The sequence below is a fragment of the Aethalodelphis obliquidens genome, unplaced genomic scaffold (genome assembly GCF_003676395.1).
Source record: "Aethalodelphis obliquidens isolate GAN/ISIS:26980383/991018 unplaced genomic scaffold, ASM367639v1 scaffold48, whole genome shotgun sequence".
NCBI classification, from domain to species: Eukaryota; Metazoa; Chordata; class Mammalia; order Artiodactyla; family Delphinidae; genus Aethalodelphis; species Aethalodelphis obliquidens.
Window position 1 is genome coordinate 14,608,169 of NW_020837992.1, and position 18,580 is coordinate 14,626,748.

The window sequence follows — 18,580 nt, forward strand, 5'->3', positions numbered from 1 at the left end:
TTGAATCGGAGACTCATGGGCCTTTGCTGCCTTGCACAGCTAGGGAAGAGGAAGAGGCAAGAGGAACTAGAAGCAAAATCAGAGAGAAAGCAGATGTGCAGCTTTATGGTAAGAAGTGGCCTAGCCTCCCCGCTAAGGCCATGTGGATGTTGCACCTGTATCTGCCACCTCTTCCATTTCAGGTACTAGCTCCAAAGAAAGCCAGCAAAGACTATTGGACAAAGAGGGGACCAACCATGAGCCTCACAGCCGTATCAGGGCCACAGCTCTCCTGAGGGTGGAGGAGGGAGACCTCTTAGTGGCTGGCGGGTCCTGGTGCTCCTTAGAGATAAAGCAAAGTCGCTGTCCCGATGGGGCCTTCAAAGAAAATTAATTATGTGATGATTGGCACAGCTCAAGATCTGAGCTCTCCTTACTATGTCAGCCGGAGCCAGAGGTTTAATGTGATTTAATGTGATTCTCCTCTGGTTGGGACAATTGAAGCAAAGTTTGAACAGGCTTAGCCTCCCAGCAGCCTGGTCCTCTGGCCAGTGCTTGCTTGTGCTTTCACAAACACTGGTTTTCCAGTTTGATTAGTGGAATCACTAATCACTGTAAATCACTTGTAAATCACCTCTCCAGATGTATCTTCACTTCATTTGTTTCCTTCAAGGAATCCTTTAGCAATGTCCGTTACCTCTCTGGGTGCCTTTCCTGATCTGATTGGGAGAAGGATGGCAGACTCATTTTCCACGGGAGTGGAGGGAGCTGTCAGTTTGGGAGAGAGCCCTCGGCTTCTCCTGAAGGGGTTCACACCTGCTGTGTCCTCAGCGTCCTAGCTTGATGGAAAAATCCATCTTAGCCACAAAGACTTTATTTTATTTTTTTAAACATCTTTATTGGAGTATAATTGCCTTACAATGGTTAGTTTCTGCTTTATAGCAAAGTGAAACAGCTATACATATACATATATCCCCATATCTCTTCCCTCTTGCGTCTCCCTCCCTCCCACCCTCCCTATCCCACCCCTCTAGGTGGTCACAAAGCACTGAGCTGATCTCCCTGTGCTATGCGGCTGCTTCCCACTAGCTATCAGTTTTACATTTGGTAGTGTATATATGTCCATGCCACTCTCTCACTTTGTCACAGCTTCCCCTTCCCCCTCCCCGTGTCCTCAAGTCCATTCTCTAGTAGGTCTGCGTCTTTATTCCCATCCTGCCCCTAGGTTCTTCATGACCTTTTTTTTTTTTTAGATTGCATATATATGTGTTAGCATACGGTATTTGTTTTTCTATTTCTGACTTACTTCACTCTGTATGACAGACTCTAGGTCCATCCACCTCACTACAAATAACTCAATTTCATTTCTTTTTATGGCTGAGTAATATTCCATTGTATATATGTGCCACATCTACTTTATCCATTCATCTGTTGATAGGCATTTAGGTTGCTTCCATGTCTTGGCTATTGTAAATAGTGCTGCAGTGAACATTGTGGTACGACTCTTTTTGAATTATGGTTTTCTCAGGGTATATGCCCAGTAGCGGGATTGCTGGGTCATGTGGTAGTTCTATTTTTAGTTTATTAAGGAACCTCCATACTGTTCTCCATAGTGGCTGTATCAATTTACATTCCAACCAACAGTGCAAGAGGGTTCCCTTTTCTCCACACCCTCTCCAGCATTTATTGTTTGTAGATTTTTTGATGATGGCCATTCTGATCGGTGTGAGGTGATACCTTATTGTAGTTTTTACTTGCATTCCTCTAATGATTAGTGATGTTGAGCATCCTTTCATCTGTTTGTTGGCAGTCTGTATGTCTTCTTTGGAGAAATGTCTATTTAGGTCTTCTGCCCATTTTTGGATTGGGTTGTTTGTTTTTTGATATTGAGCTGCCTGAGCTGCTTGTAAATTTTGGAGATGAATCCTTTGTCAGTTGCTTCGTTTGCCAATATATTCTCCCATTCTGAGGGTTGTCTTTTCATCTTGTTTATTGTTTCCTTTGCTGTGCAAAAGCTTTTAAGTTTCATTAGGTCCCATTTATTTATTTTTGTTTTTATTTCCATTTCTCTAGGAGGTGGGTCAAAAAAGATCTTGCTGTGATTTATGTCATAGAGTGTTCTTCCTATGTTTTCCTCTAAGAGTTTTATAGTGTCTGGCCTTACATTTAAGTCTTTAATCCATTTTGAGTTTATTTTTGTGTGTGGTGTTAGGGAGTGTTCTAATTTCATTCTTTTACACGTGGCTGTCCAGTTTTCCCAGCACCACTTATTGAAGAGGCTGTCCTTTCTCCACTGTACATTCCTGCCTCCTTTATCAAAAATAAGGTGACCACATGTGCATGGGTTTATCTCTGGGCTTTCTATCCTGTTCCATTTATCTATCTTTCTGTTTTTGTGCCAGTACCATACTGTCTTGATTACTCTAGCTTTGTAGTATACTCTGAAATCAGGGCGCCTGATTCCTCCAGCTCCGTTTTTCTTTCTCAAGATTGCTTTGGCCATTTGGGGTCTTTTATGTTTCCATACAAATTGTGAAATATTTTGTTCAAGTTCTGTGAAAAATGCCTTTGGTAGTTTGATAGGGATTGCATTGAATCTGTAGATTGCTTTGGGTAGTTGAGTCATTTTCACAGTGTTGATTCTTCCAATCCAAGAGCATGGGATATCTCTCCAACTGTTTGTATCTTCTTTAATTTCTTTCATCAGTGTCTTATAGTTTTCTGCATACAGGTCTTTTGTCTCCTTAGGGAGGTTTATTCCTAGGTATTTTATTCTTTTTGTTGCAGTGGTAAATGGGAGTGTTTCCTTAATTTTTCTTTCAGGTTTTTCATCATTAATATATAGGAATGCAAGAGATTTCTGTGCATTAATTTTGTATCCTGCTACTTTACCAAATTCATTGATTTGCTCTAGTAGTTTTCTGGTGGCATCTTTAGGATTCTCTATGTATAGGATCATGTCTTTGTGTCCTGTTGCTTGTGGAGCCTCACAGCAGGTCAGGCACTGCACTGTTACATTTTCTACAGGACTCTGAAAATAGAACCTTTAACTAAAGCCTCATGTTTCCTCCAGGGAGCCTGCATCGGGGCCTTTTCTATATCTCTTTCTCCAACCCTCTGAAGAGACAAGCGCCTGCATGTTTTCATGATTACATATTCAAATGGAAACACACTTTCATAAGAGGGATTAAAAGGCAGCAGTTAGAATTATCTGCCTGGATTTCTGTTTATTTGCCTTTGCCAGGGGAGTGGAGAGGCAGGGCAGTTGGTCTTGAGGGGGGAATGTAAGCCTTCCTCAGTGGGCTGGTGTTCTCTGGGACAGTGCAGGAGACTGGCCCTGCTCATAAAAGGCCAGAGTGGATGAACCTGTGACCACAGCTGGAGGATTTGCTCATTTCCTCAGAAGCCTGAGAACAAAGAGAATCTTAACAATTTGGGGAAGTATCTGTACAGGAAATTTTTTAACTCCATCAGGACAGTATTTAAAATCTCTGCCTCTACTTTTAATTAGAGACATCTATCTTTGCATACACCAGGCAGCTAATTTCTCTGGATGTTTGTCAGTAGTGGATACTTAGGCAGAGTTTGGAGTTGTTTAGTCTGTACTCCAGGAAAGTAAATTTCATACAATGAGACCTTTGTTAAATTTAACTTTGTTAAAATGATTAGGAGGAAATGCATCAACGTCTATGGAGGACAAAGAGAATATAAATCCTGTGTAATGAAGAAACAACAGTCAAGGAAAGAAGTAGATGCTATCTAAATTTTCCTACACTATTTATAAGTAATTTGGGAATAATTTAGAATTCCTAAAACTTTTGGCTAACACTATCGTCAAGATTTTTTTGTTTTAACATACTCTTACTCATAGTACTTTGAGTGAAGAATAATGTGCATTGGAGTGGATTCCCAGTTTCAGGAATTGCTCTACACATGCTTCATACTGTGAGATGAGTGGTTTGACAATTCTAGTGCCCTTCCTGGCTATGATGCTGGCCATCATGCTGGACATTAGTGGCTTGTGGCAGTGTGTGAGAGTGGATGTGATTTTTGCTGACATGCTACACTTCTCGGCACAGTTGCAAACTGGATGGAGCCCGTGTCTCTCTCCCACATTGCTTCCTGGCCCACTTTCTCACCTCCTTGTACACCCCCATCTCTGTCCCAACGTACTTACCTGGTATCCCCCAATACCGTCAGCTACACACATCACCTCTCTTCCCTCCAGATAATGGAATGTCTGGGTGGGCCTGTGGGTCTCTCTCCCTCCTAGACCTTGTTTTGAAGAAAGGAGCTGATTCTAATCTGATTTCCAGAAAACACTTGAAAGTAGATCAAGTGGCCATCGGCATCACCTCTTGATCTTCTGTTTTTTGAATAATGTTTTAAAGAAGGATAGTTTTCGTTCAAATATCCATCTTATGAAATAAGATTTTCAGATATTAGTCATAGACCTCTATCCTTCATTTTTCTATACCTTGTGACTTAAGTGCATACCTTCACGTTACTTGGTGTTTTATAGAAATTTATTCCCTACGTAGCATGGAGTTTCACCATGCTTTGCTTAACAATGTTTTTTCTCTTGAACATTCCTAAATATTCTCTCTCTTAAAGATTTCATTTTTTACTTTTGGAGCAGCAGTGACCACCAAAAGCTCAAGTAGGAAAAACAAAAACCATTATAGATTGGGTTTAACAAAATCCTATTTACTGAAATTGACATAAATGGAGGACATGACCACTTTTCACATCTCTTCATTTGCTCTTATCAAGGCTCTCAGGGAACCACTGCTGCTGATAATGCCAATAGCTTTCCCTCCCCGGAGGAACTGCTGAATTGCCAATAAAGTATAAGCCTTTTAAGAGTCTCAGACACCTCTATCTTCCCATGACTCTTTCTTTCCTGTTTGCCTGCCCTCCCTCCCTTCCTATTTTAATTTTATTCAGTGTGGTTTTAAAAAACCAAGAATAGGTGCTGAATTTTGTTAAAGACCTGTTTAGCATTTACAGAGATAATCATATGATTTTTCTTCAGGTCTATTAATATAGTGAATTATATTAATGAATTTCCTTTATATTGCACAATCTTAGGCTATGATATATCATATTTTCTTAATAGGATATTGGATTCTCTTTGCTAATACTTTAGGATTTTTGCAGCATATTCATTGAAAAATATTGGCCTGTAGTTGTGTGTGTGTATCTTTATTAGGTTTAGATATCAATATTGTACTTGCATTATTAAAAGGACTTGGATTTTTTTTTTTTTTTTTTTTGCCATGAGGCTTATGGGATCTTAGTTCCCCAACCAGGGATTGAACCCAGGCCCCTCAGCAGTGAAAGCACCGAGCCCTAATCATTGGACTGCCAGGGAAGTCCCCCCCTTTTTTTTTTTTAATGCTCTGGAGAACAAGCTACATAACATTGGAAATATCTAATCTATTAAGATATCTGGTAGAATTCCCCTATGAAACCACCTGGGCCAGTGTTTTCGTTTTTCTCTTTATTTCTTCCAAGAAAATTGTTCTGTTTAAGTTTTGTCTCTCTAATGGAGTCAGTTTTGCTAACATGCATCTTGCTAGGAAGTCTTCTATTATATCTAGTTTTTAAAATTATTTTTCATTGAGTTGCACAAAGTGACCACTTATGATATTTTTAAAAAATTCCTTCCATATCAGTCATATTCCCCTCATCTTTGTCATTTCTTATTTGTAATTTTTGTGTTGTCTTGGTTAGATTAATTAGTGATTGTCTTTTGTTGATTTTGTTCTCAAAAAAAGTAACATTTCTTCTGTTTATTAGTTCTGCTCTTTTTCTGTTTTCTACCTCATGACTTTGTCTTTATTTCTTTATGCTTGTTTGTGTTGTTGCTCTTTTTCTAGCTTTTTGAGTAGGAGTTCAACTCATTTATTTTTATTGATTTAAGGATAAAAAAACTGAATTTTTCTCTGACCACTGCTTTAATTGTATCCCCCAGCTCTGATATCTAGTGTTTTCATTATTTATATTTAGAAGTTATAAAGTTGATTTGTAGCTCTTATTTCACTCAATAGTTGTTTAATAGAGAGTTTTTAATGGAATTTTGGGGGTTTTATTTTATTACTAATTTCTAGTTTTATGACATTGTGATCAGAGAATGCTGTTTATATTATTCCAATTTATAGAGACTTTCTTCATAATGTAATTGTTGGTCAGTTTTTGTGAATGTTCCATGTGCACTTGAGAAAAAAGTATAACCTCTATTATTGTGTTCTGTAGATCCTCTATATATTTACTTTTTTCCCATTTGCACTTTCTTCAACTGAAAATGGTATATTAACATCTCTTATTATTGGTGCTTGTTTTTCCTTGCAGTTTCTATACTTTCTGCTAAATCAGGGGTTGACAAACTACAACCAGCAGACTAGTTGCCTACTTTTGTATATAAAGCTTTATTGGAGTACAGCAATGCTCATTCATTCATGTATTGTGTATGACTGCTTTACTGCTACAATGACAGAGTTAAGTAGTTGCAACAGAGAGTGTATGGTCTGCAAGCCTAAAATAGTCACTATCTGGTTCTTAAAGAAAAGTTTGCCAACCCCTGTGCTATATGAAGGTACATGGATATTCACATTTATTATATCTTTGATGTGAATTATATCCTTTAGCATTATTAGTAGAATTACAATTTTGCTTTGTCATGTTTAATATTTTTTGGCCTGAATTCTACCTTATTTGATGTCAAGTTTACAATCCCTGCTTTCCTTCTTTCTTTTCCAATTGACTGGAATATCGGTTCATTTTTAGGTGTTCTGAATAACTTTGTTTTAGATGTATATCTTATACTCAGCATGCGTTTGCTTTGTGATAAAATTTGAAAATACTTTTGTTTTAATAAGTGAGTTAAGCTCCTTTTGAAGTGGATCAGTTTATTAAACTTTCAAGGTAGAACAGAAACAAGTTTTGTGTACATTGTTTGAAGACTTTTGAAGGTACTCTATGGTGTATAAGTGATGGTAGAGTTAATCCAAAATAGATAGGTGAAGATACCTTGGATTTTGAATTTTATACTGGGAACTGTTATTGTGACCTTCCCCTCTAGTGCATACGATTAAAGCAGCACTGGCTAAAATTTTTGTTGGACTTGAAATGAAAATGCAACTCTGAATAATTGCTTAAATCGAGGGTTGTTGTTATGTAAGTTAAAAGATAGAGTTTACATCTTGGATAACTAAAAATTCAAACAAACAAGAAACTTTCCAAGAATATTAGTTACCTAACTCTACTTTAATTCATTTTATGTATATACTATTTTAGTACAACCACTTATTGATTCTATTGGCCAAGTCCTGCTTAAGGATCTAATGACACAGAGATGGTTTAAAGCAACATCTCTCACTTCAGAAATTCATTGTCTAGTTTGGACCATGAGGGAGTCATTTTCATACACACAATGTCTAGAACTGGCCATTCTCCTTTCAGTTAATCTGGGGTCTTTTGCTTTTCCCCCTCTTTCTTTGGATGACATAATAACTGAAATGTGTTGTGCTTTCTTTCATGCAGGGCAGCCACTGATCACAATGTGGATAATACAACAGAAATACTCAGGGAGTGGTTGAAAAATGTCCAGAGAGCCTATCACTATGTGGAGTGGAGGCCTATGGATGAACCTGAGTGAGTAGCAAGAGAAAATTTTGTGAACTCATTATTCACCCTTCCCCCCTTAACCAGTCTTCCAGCCGTGTTAGGCTTCCAATCTTGGGGGCACATGTGACTTTCCCTTGTCTTTTATCTCTGTGTCTAGTAAGTTACAAAGACCTGCCATTTCTTCCTTTGACAAATCTTCATGTCTCTCTTCCTCTTTACTCCTGCAGCTACTGGCCAAGTTCAGGTTCTCATTAGTTCTCAAGTAAATTACCACAGCAGCATATATTTTTAAATATTGATATTATTTATTCATACTTTGAGGATAACCCTTTTATCCTTGAGGGAGCATAGTGAAAAGTTTGTATACTTCTGACATACACCTTGCTTTTTCACTCATCATATCTTGGTAATCATTCCAAAGCAATAGTTAAGGAGTGTCTTCCATTATTTTTATGACTGCAGAGTATCATTGTGTGGATGTATCATAATTGTTTAATCAACCTCCTACTGATGGACATTTACGTTATTTCCAGTCTTTACCATAGCAATTTCTTAGTAGCCTCCATCTTCAAATCATTCTCTATACCACACTGTCAAATCAGTCTACCTAAAATACTAGCGATGTGCTGTCATTTCTCTATTAAAAAGACTTCAGTGACTCTCTAGTACCTACAGAATGAAGTTCAAATACCTGATTTATATTTTTAAAAGATTTCATAAATTTAGCATCCCTACGTATACACCAATATTTCCTAAAAGAAAACTGCTTCATCTGGATGTTGCTACCAGTTAACTGCTACCAAAAGCTGTTGCTAATCATTCCAGTTACAAAGATGTACCTTCTCTCAACACTTGTATTGCTTATGTCCTATATCTTCTTGTTTGACACAACAATAAACTTAACTAACATTAACTATCTGATTCATGCATTTTTTTTCTAAGTATCTTTTTTATTTCTTTGGCAGGGGCTAAAATATACAAATACTTTATATTTCACTCAGTGCTATGTTCTTGGTGGGCACTAAATTTATACTTGTTGGATGAACAAATAAGTAAATGAGAACATGAATAAGTATATTTAAACTTACTACTCGAAATGTTTCCAAGGCTACTACAATTCTAGCTTAAGAAATTGTAGAAATAGGATGAATTAAGCTGCTGAAATTTTGCCCAGGATAAGTCATTTATTGGAAGCCAAATATGTATTATCATAATAAGAAGTTCTATTCCAGAACAAATTTTTGTTCTTCTAGTCTCTCTTTATATAATATTTTTATTATGTGTATGTATGTACGTATCTACATATATATCTCAAATCTCAGTATATGGTCCATATATGGAGCAAAATTTAACAACCAAGTTTGAACACTGTAAAAAATTTTGAACAATCTTTTGGAGTTCCTTAATGGAATTTGGCCTAATTAGAGTAGCCCAGAAAGACTCTATGTACCTCTCTTGCATCCTAGTAATTTTCTCCATTGCCAGATTTTGACTAAATATATTGTATGCCAAGGTCATTGTGAGAAATACCAGAGAAGGCGTTTTTGGGGGCAACATATTCAGAAAAACAGAAATTCCACTGATTTTTGTAGAAACAATAATTGAGGAAGACATTCCAGAGACTTCCTGTGCAAAAATAGTTTTATTAATTTTATTTGTATGGTTACGGTCTCATTGTTTTTTGCGGTTTCTCATTCACTGAGGGAAATGTACTGCCAGTGCAGCATTAAGAACTTGAAGTGGTGGCCAGTTTGGGGCGGGGCTACTGCGACTTTATCGATGACCATACCAGTTGGGAGCTTTCAGAAAGGTTCTTGAGGGTGTGCTAACCCACCTGCCTCCGTGGCCGTGGACGAGTCCTGGCCTGGCTGCTTTGTGGATGTTGATAGAGAGCCCAGCATTATGCATCCGCTCCATGATCTCACTCCATCTGGGGCAGATCAACGTGTTAGACTCTGTGGAATCGTTTACTCAGACTTGACCATGTAAGGTAAACCTTTGTTTTTCCTGGGAAACTCATATTTTGATGCTGTAACATTTCCAAATTTATTTGATGTCTAAATGTATAAGACTGTGTCTAGGAACATGAGCGTTGGGGTTATGCCTGGATTCAAATTCTGACTGTACCCCTTATTAACTGCATAATGTTAAGCAAATGATTTAACCACTCTAACCAATTTCCTCAGCTCTGAAATGGGGAGAGTGGTAGCACTTACATCACAAGGACTCAGTGAGTTCTAATGAGAACCCACTGAAATATTTCATGTAAAGAGTCATGTGTATGGGAAGCAGCAAATTACTTAATCTCTCCTTGCTCCAGTTTCTTATTGGTAATAATGGAATAATGATAGCCATAACAGTATCGACTTTCTAGGGTTACTAGTGGAAGATTAAATGAATTAGTACATAGTGCCTGGAATATATAGGCACTCAATAATTATTAGCTATTATTATTATTAATATTATTGCTATCATTACTATAGGTCTTATCCTGATGAAATTGGACCAAAGCACTGGCCTGGCTCCCGTTTTGCCCATGTGATGAAACTACGACAGGCAGCCCTTCGAACTGCGAGGGAAAAATGGTCAGACTACATTCTGGTAAAAACAGACGTTTAATTTCTTGACAACTGTTATCTAGAATGTTTCCAAATCAATTGTTGATAATGTAGGACTGTGGGAACAATCAAAACAACCCTTTTTTAGACATCTCCTCCTCAACGTTTTAATAAAGGCACAAGAAAAAATCTGGAGAACTTAATATCGGGATACCTGGATTTCATCTCAGACTCATTCCTGGCATTTTTAGTGAATAAGCAAATAAGCTCCTGAATTATTCAATCTCTTTATTGTAGTAGGCATAAGAAACTCTAATACTTTTTAGTTCATAGAGAATGCTATGGATAAAGCAATATAAAAGGTCTTGACTTTTTAGAAGAGTTTTGGGGATATGAGAAATTGATTACGTGAAAAGAGATTCAAATTAACAGTCCTGAAATGCTATTATTCCCTTTTGCTCCCGAGTGTCTGGGGAATGATATCTCTTGCTTGGCTTCCTGGTTGCTCCGAATTATGCTGGACTCTCCTGGAGAATTTCTCTCCATGAAGAGATTCCATTACTTCCCTCAGAACTTCGAGAGTGGTCCAGAAAAATGCTGGACTTGACAATTAAAAATCAATGTTATCCTTATCCTCCAGGAACCTGTCTCAGTTGGAAAGGACAGCTCCCTAATCAGCAAGAAACTACAGTCCCTATTCCCTTTGGAAAATTGACACAGGCTTTTCTCCCCCAAAATTTATGGGAACAAAGTTCTTCCTCTGTGGCCCCCAAAATCCATTTAATTCTTTTGGCAAACATTTTCCAGTACAACACTACAAATAACGCCAGTAAAGCAAAGCCAGTGTTGTTTCATTAAACTTATGGACGTCTGTTCTCTGTCACTAGACTCTGATTCCTAAAGGGAATACTGTTGACCTATGTCCATCCTCAGCCTCTCAACCACAACAAAAATCAGCCCAATAGTTTATCACACACATAATTTCAATACAAATAATTTCATAGAAGTTTCAAATTGTGCTGATATTTAACGTTGTATAGCTGTTTAAATGTCATTGAAGTGTACAAGTGCTGAACCACAAAATTTTTGGTAAAGAGATTGACTATCAAAGAATGAAAGCTTCTGATTATTTACTTTGTGTGTTGCCGGGGGGAGATATACATAACATAAAATCTACCATTTTAATTTTTTTAAGTGTACAGTTCAGTGTGATTATTTTATATGATAGAAACTGTTGCTATACTGTCCCTGTAAATGAATCAGTGTTAACATGGATTTCTGGTAAGCATGGGAAATAGCTTCATTGGTTAGCATGGGTTGCTATAATGTACTTTAAACAAAAATTCTAATTGTAACATTAAGATAGCATTTATGGATCGGTTTGGGGCCATTTTGGCTTTACTATAGACAACCTGAATAGGTGTGTTCGTTCGTACCTAGAGTGGGCACTCAGTGAGTGTGAATAAGTCCTTATTTAAGGGCTTGAGAGCCATTAGTAGCTTATACTTAAACCACTAACCAAGGTGTAGGTTAGGTCCTCGTTGAGTATGTGCCCAATGATGATACCAATTCATTGCTCGGTTCCTTATGCAGAGCTAAACATGTGGAAGTTAGACTAAATGTATTTTGCCTGAATGAAAGCCATCCAGCTGCAAGGGGTTTCCATAAGGAAAACACGGATAACATGGATAGCTGGTTCCATATGTCATGAGCAAGTTTCCATGATCCTTTGGCAAGTGTTGGGTTACTCTTGTACCCGTTACTGAAAAGCACCTTTTCATGCGACGTTATCCTTTTCTTTTCCTAGTTCATAGATGTTGACAACTTCCTGACTAATCCACAGACCCTCAATCTACTGATTGCAGAAAACAAAACCGTTGTGGCCCCCATGCTGGAGTCTCGGGGCCTGTACTCTAATTTCTGGTGCGGAATCACACCTCAGGCAAGTCTTTTGGGTAATGAATTAAGGTTATGAGTTTTAACAAGGAAACCACCTGTCAACAGCCCCATCAATCTTTTTCTGATTTTCTCCCTTGAAACATGCCTGTCATTGTGTTATTGGAGCAAGCATTTTTAGGAAAGGTGGTAAATCCAGGTCCAATGCCACAACCCCATGAGCTCTTCTGTATTGATGACTTATGAAGAAATTATTCTAATGAACTTAGCATTAGAAGCTTTAAATTCACCACCATAGCTTGCTGAAATTTGTACTTTTTTTCTCCCTGATTCAGAGATTTTCAAAAAATTAAACATTTTTTTTGCTCATCAAAACTAACATAAGAACACTATAAAAAACTGGGAAGAGAAAAACGTTTTTTAAAGAACCATTTTAATCCCTACCACTCTAACATCATAGATGACAGCTTGCATGTTTTTAACTATATCATCTAGTGGCTATAATGCAATTTACTTAACCTTTCTCTTAGTTTAAAAACATTTAAGTTATTTGCAACTTTTTTTTTTTTTGGTATACGGGCCTCTCACTGTTGTGGCCTCTCCCGTTGCGGAGCACAGGCTCCGGACGCGCAGGCTCAGCAGCCATGGCTCACGGGCCCAGCCGCTCCGCGGCATGTGGGATCTTCCCAGACCGGGCCACGAACCCGCGTCCCCTGCCTCGGCAGGCGGACTCTCAACCACTGCGCCACCAGGGAAGCCCTGTTTGCAACTTTTAACTATTATAATGACCATCATAATTAATATAAAATTTTCCATATTTAATATTATTTCCTTGGGACAGCTTCTGAGAGCTGGAATTAGTGAGTCAAAGAGTATTAAATATTTTAATGACCTTTGGTATGTTGCCAAAATATTTCCAAAGAGATCTAATAATTAGAACTGCCATGGTAGATGTTTTTACAAAATTTGAGTTAAAAAAAATTTCAAATTTCCATCATCTCTCTTTTCCATTGTAAAATATTCGAAGTCTAGAGATCTGTTGCAGTGAATGTTTATGGCTGATTATATTTTTTATCCTTTAGTTAATAAAATAGAGAGATAAACTGATCAGTGTAGTACATATCAATGTAGGATAAAGATTCTTTAAGGGAAAAATTATATGTTAAGTGTGTTCTCACGCTCAAAGAGCTAAATTTTCAGTCCCTCTTTTATATTTGGTTTGGTTTTAGATGAAGAATGAGGCCAGTGGTGTGCTGATAAATATATAATGACTGGTTCTCTGTGGGGGAAAACCCTTGATTGGTAGCATTTACCAGTTTTCATGGTGTAAGGACTTCTACTATGCAAATGTTGTTTAAGCTGAGGGAAAGGTTAAGTAAATCGCAGTACAGTCACTTGATGATATAATTATTACAAATATGCAAAGCTTGCTGTCTATGGTTTATTTACAATGGTGGGGATTAACGTGATTTTTGATTTTACGGATTTTAAGCTACCAACGTGTCAACTGACTTGCAAACTTCCTGGCTGTAGCACGCTGCTGGATGCAGCGGTACTCTTTCGTTACAGTTATCTCCTGTAGCTCCAAGAGATTTTGAATGCATGTTATCCACATCTCCTTTAGGGACAGATTAAGTTCATATTTATAAAAGCCAATCAGTTCCTTGGGGAGAAGCTGTTATATTAAATTTAAGTTCATACACTCTCAGTTAATAATCTGCCGTGCTTCACATGGCAGAATCACCCTGGGGTGTTTTTAATGAGTTGTACATTGACACCAGCATCGAGTGGATTGTCTTAGTAACCGCAGCCTCCCAGTTTCTGTTGTCTTATTTGCTTGAATATTAACAGCTCACTTACTCTGCACAGTGAAAGTAAAATCTAAGCAATTTAGAGGCAATTCTAATTTGTTTCTGTTTCTGGCTCTCTATCATCCCCAGTGAGGCTTCTGCTAGGGCAGGAACAGAAACAGCCGATGACTTCATAAGCTTGAGGCAGGCCTTGGTTTCCAGAGCCTTTAAACACATCCAAAACCAAATGACCTCAGTTTTATCTGGTCAATGAACCAGAATCATTACCAACAACATTCAGTTTATGTGGAAAAAATGACACATCTATTGCCTCTGCCTGTCTGCAGGAAGCATATTAAGTCTCTTTCTCTCTTTCTTTCCTTCTCTGCTTCCTTCCTCCCTGCCCCCAGGATATTCAGTGATTCATTATCATCATGAATTTTCCAAGCTTCTCATTCTGACAATATTGTCCTACGTAGTCTAGAACCTTGTATTTGACATGTGTTCTTAGGCGGTCCTCTGAAGAACCAGTTTTCCCTTTGTCCCTTGGAAGAATATTGATAAGTTGAAGGATGTTAAGTGATCCTTAAGTTTAAGGCTTATAATAAAATTGTAGGAATAATAATACTTCATATAATACATGACAGTTTCCAAAATATCTTCACAGACCGTATCCCATGTGATCCCTTCTACAACGCTGCGAGATAGGCAAATCAGCTTTTACCCCATTTTTTCAGGAGAAGAAACTTAGGCTCAAAGAGGTTAAGCATGGGCCCAAGATCAATCAGCTAGATGGTAAAGATGACTCTAAGACGCACATCTTCTAAGTCTTAATTTGTGATCCTTCTTCCTTACCACGTGGTCAGTGTGAGCATTAGCTCAGCTAGAACACTAGTTGAGACCCTGAAAGGAATGTCAGAGACGAGGCTGCAGTGCCTAATGTGTGGGTACTGACACCACTGCAGAAAGTGTGACCGTAAGGGAATGTGACTGATTAATGAATATGAGAGAACTTTTGCAACTACTGAGTATTGTGCCCTTCAGAGTGCTGGCCCTGTGAAACTTTACATGCATTCCATGAGCCTGCCGTTGCCTAAAATGTTTTTGGAAATGCCTTTCCAAGCTTCACATGCTTTTAAGTATGTTTTGTCAAGACACATCTTGATCTTCTCTGGAATGGGTTTGAGCTTTGGCAATAGTCAAGTTATAATTGGTGCCACTGGAGTATAAAGCTCCAGTGGTTTCTGCACCCCATGAGGGCTAATAACACTGGGGTTGTCAATTTACTGCTAAGCCTCCAGCATCTAACACAACCTGGATTACAGTAGGCACTCAGTAGATGTTTGTTGAATGAACAGTTGAGTTTGGAGGAAAAACAAGCTGGGTTGCTCCAAACCAGTGTGTTCAAAAACCACAAAGTAAGGGCATTGGTTGTCCTGTGTGCTTGCCCAGAGGAAACTTTCAAAAGGGGAATCCCCCCAAAAGTGTGGAGCAGTGGCAGCTCCACCAGGATAGTGAATAAGTAATTGCATTGAAAAAAGACCCCATTTATATGTTTAAGTACTGCATGTTTAGTTAAAAATATCAGCCAATGTAATGTAGTCATTTTAATAATAGCCAATATTTATTGATGCTTTCTTGGTGCTAGGTACTGCTCTAAGCACTTTTCAGGTTTACCTTCCTTAATTGTTACAGACAACCCCATGGAGTAGATAGCGCCATCATTCCTATTTTACAGATGAGGAAATAGGCACAGCAAGGTTGAGGAACGTGACCAATACCTACAGACAGTAAGTAGCTGAGGTGTGATTTAACCTCAGACAGCCAGATCCCAGAACATGTGTTCTTAACTGCTCTGCTCTACCACCTCTGATAACTCACGTCATATTCAATCATTAGTCAACACAAAGTATACTTTTATGAAACTATTAAATCAAGAGATATGCTGAAGCCAAAATTATTTCTGGTAACAGGACACTTTTTGTATTGTTTTATATATAAATAGCATTTCCTGAGCTCAGCTGGAAATTCTTAGGCCAAGATAAGAAGAGAGAAGGTGACTTTGCTTGGGGACTTGTACTTAACCCGTGATGACTTAGGAGTCAGCCTAACAGAAGATTGGGAAAGAGGAAGCCCTCAGATCAGTGAACATAACCCAGCCATTTGTTCCTTACAGGGCTTCTATAAACGGACCCCAGACTATCTTCAGATTAGAGAATGGAAGAGGTTGGGCTGCTTTCCGGTCCCCATGGTCCACTCCACATTCCTAATTGACCTCAGGAAGGAAGCCTCTGACAAGCTGGTGTTCTACCCCCCACACCAGGACTACACCTGGACCTTTGATGACATCATCGTCTTTGCCTTCTCCAGCAGGCAAGCAGGTACTTGTTTGTATGTGGTTGTAGTGCCACCATGGAAACACTGCAAATAACCAGCTCCTTTGTTTTGTGCATTTTATTAAAAAAACACTCTTAATAAGGAAATAGGCTTCCTATTCAAGTAGTGTTAGAGGCAATTAATTGTCTGCAGTAACCATACCAGCACCCTCTGTGTTGCTGTCCCTGTGAGCACCAATGACCAAGAGCCAGGACTGGTCCCTACCCAAGAATCCACTCTCTTTTAAAAAAAAAAAAGGTGGTGGTGGTTGTCGTGGGCCTGTGATTCGTTCTTTACGGTGCTATTGCATTGCTTTGTTCAATATAGGAGTCCTTTACTTAATTAGAAAACTGTGACAGAGGGCCAAAAGTACACTGGGGAAGACCCAGGCTTAAAAATGGAAGTTTATTTCTTCTCAAAAAAAAAATCAGAGCTAGTACAGTGGCTCTGTTCCACAAAGTTTTCAGAGACCCAGGCTCCTTCTCTATTGCTTCTCCACCTTCCATGAGGTATTGTCCTTAATCCTATGATCCAACATGTCTCATCAGTATAGATGCATTTCAGCTGTTGAGTGAAAACCATAGAGGGGAGGGCACTCTCCGCCCCTTTAAGGGTAGTTGAACACATCCAGGAGTTGAACACATCATTGCCATGCATAGCCCATTAGCCAGACTTAGGACATAGGACAACATCTAGCTCAGAATGTTGGGAGGCTCAAAATGTTGTCTTTATTCTATGCAGTCTAGAGCCCCAATTCTCTCTCTGGGAGGAGAAAACAAATTTTGGGAGGTAACCAGCAGTCTCTGCCACAGTCCCCCTGGAAGGAAAGGCAAAACCAGACTTCACTCTTTCATGAACCATTGTAGACTTTTAGAGGACGACAAGTCAGTAGGAAAGTAGGTTATTACTCTTGTGTCACTTGCACATGCAGTCAGGGAGGATATAATTCACTAAAGTGGTTCAACATGAAGATACACAACATTCCTAAAGCAAGGCTTTCTTCTCAGGATCATTCAGACCTTCCTGACAGAGGCCAGGTCCCATTATCAATGAGCCAGAAATGTGCCACTTAACCACTAGCAAAAGTGAGTTTAGAAACCGGGCAGATGGTGTATAAATTCATGTGGCTGTATGGTCAGGGTGGATGAGATCATGCACAGACCCCAGGCAGTTGAGGCAGGTTGCTGGCAGCTGCGAATATTAATAAAATTCAAGCTACAACTCACACATCAGGCCATCCTAGAAGCCTTAGGTATCCCACTTATCAGTTGTAGATTTGGTAGGAATGAGAATATTTGGTGGAAATGTGGAAAGCTGATTATTATTTCCCTTGGCAGCTAGAACCATTTAGACCCTTTGGCCAGGTGTAGACATGTTTTAGGTCTGTGTCAGGGCAAAAGCAAGGTTCTCATAGGCATGTGGATTGGAAGTTTTCATGAAGGTCCTTGTGTCAGCGTTAATGGTAACTGCTTCTTTCCACTTGGTCTGTGATTGGCTCTGATTTCTCCAGGATGGGAAGCAGACTCAGGGCCTTCCCAGTCCTTCAACTTGTGCCAGTCCTTTTGCTTAAGAGCTTGAAGTAAAGATGCTCCAAGAAATTGAGCTATTAACAATTACGATAATGATCTTTGCCTAACAAAGGCCTCCTTGATAGACATTGCACAAGGCATTATTGTGACCCAGTCACTAAATTATTATGATATAGTTTTTAAAACCAAGAATTGGATTTGGGGCTGGAAGAATGACATGAGCTAGATAGGAATTTTTCATTTTTCAGCTATGCCCCTTGCTTGGCCTGTTCACTTTGACTTCATTCTTTATTGGTCAGATTCCCGTAGGCCTACCCAGGACATTGAAAGCAGGTGCAGAGGCCCAGAGCTGTTTGATGATTCCGCTGGGAGGAGAGAGGCAGAAAAGCAAGGAGAGAGGGTCAGTCCTGTAGACTTTCCTGCTGTGCCTAGCATTGTGTTAGGCTCTGTGACAGTGGGGGAGGTAAGATCTTTACATGTGGAAACAAATAATAGTTATGAAGCAGTGAAAGCTGAGGGGTCAGATCAGTGGTACAAACTGTGAATAGGGCAGGAGTCAAGATAGGAAAGAATGACTGTCATTTGGGGGAATGAAAGAGCTTTCCTGACAGTCATGTGGCTCTAAAATAGCACTTTTACTCAGCTTGAAGTATTTTTAGAGAGACTTGAATGAGCCTGGAGTTCTGTGCAGCCCATGGAGTGTTTCTAAGCTCTTTCCCTCTTAGGTTCAAAGCAAGGCACTTCCCTTCTCTCTTGAAAGAGTCTTGATGAAAGATGATTTATATTCTTTTGTTCTCACTCTTATGAAGCTCCCTAGCTATGG

The 18,580-nt window shown here is 38.9% G+C and overlaps 1 protein-coding gene across 1 annotated transcript in view; it reads left to right on the plus strand.

Moving 5' to 3' along the window:
* The window catches only part of COLGALT2 (collagen beta(1-O)galactosyltransferase 2), a 148,132-nt gene that overhangs the window by 61,000 nt on the left and 68,552 nt on the right, over positions 1-18,580 (plus strand). Inside the window, exons 2-5 of the mRNA XM_027083049.1 lie at positions 7,525-7,635; positions 10,092-10,209; positions 11,974-12,108; positions 16,029-16,233. Coding sequence (XP_026938850.1) covers positions 7,525-7,635; positions 10,092-10,209; positions 11,974-12,108; positions 16,029-16,233 — 569 coding nt within the window. The remainder of the gene's footprint in view (positions 1-7,524; positions 7,636-10,091; positions 10,210-11,973; positions 12,109-16,028; positions 16,234-18,580) is intronic.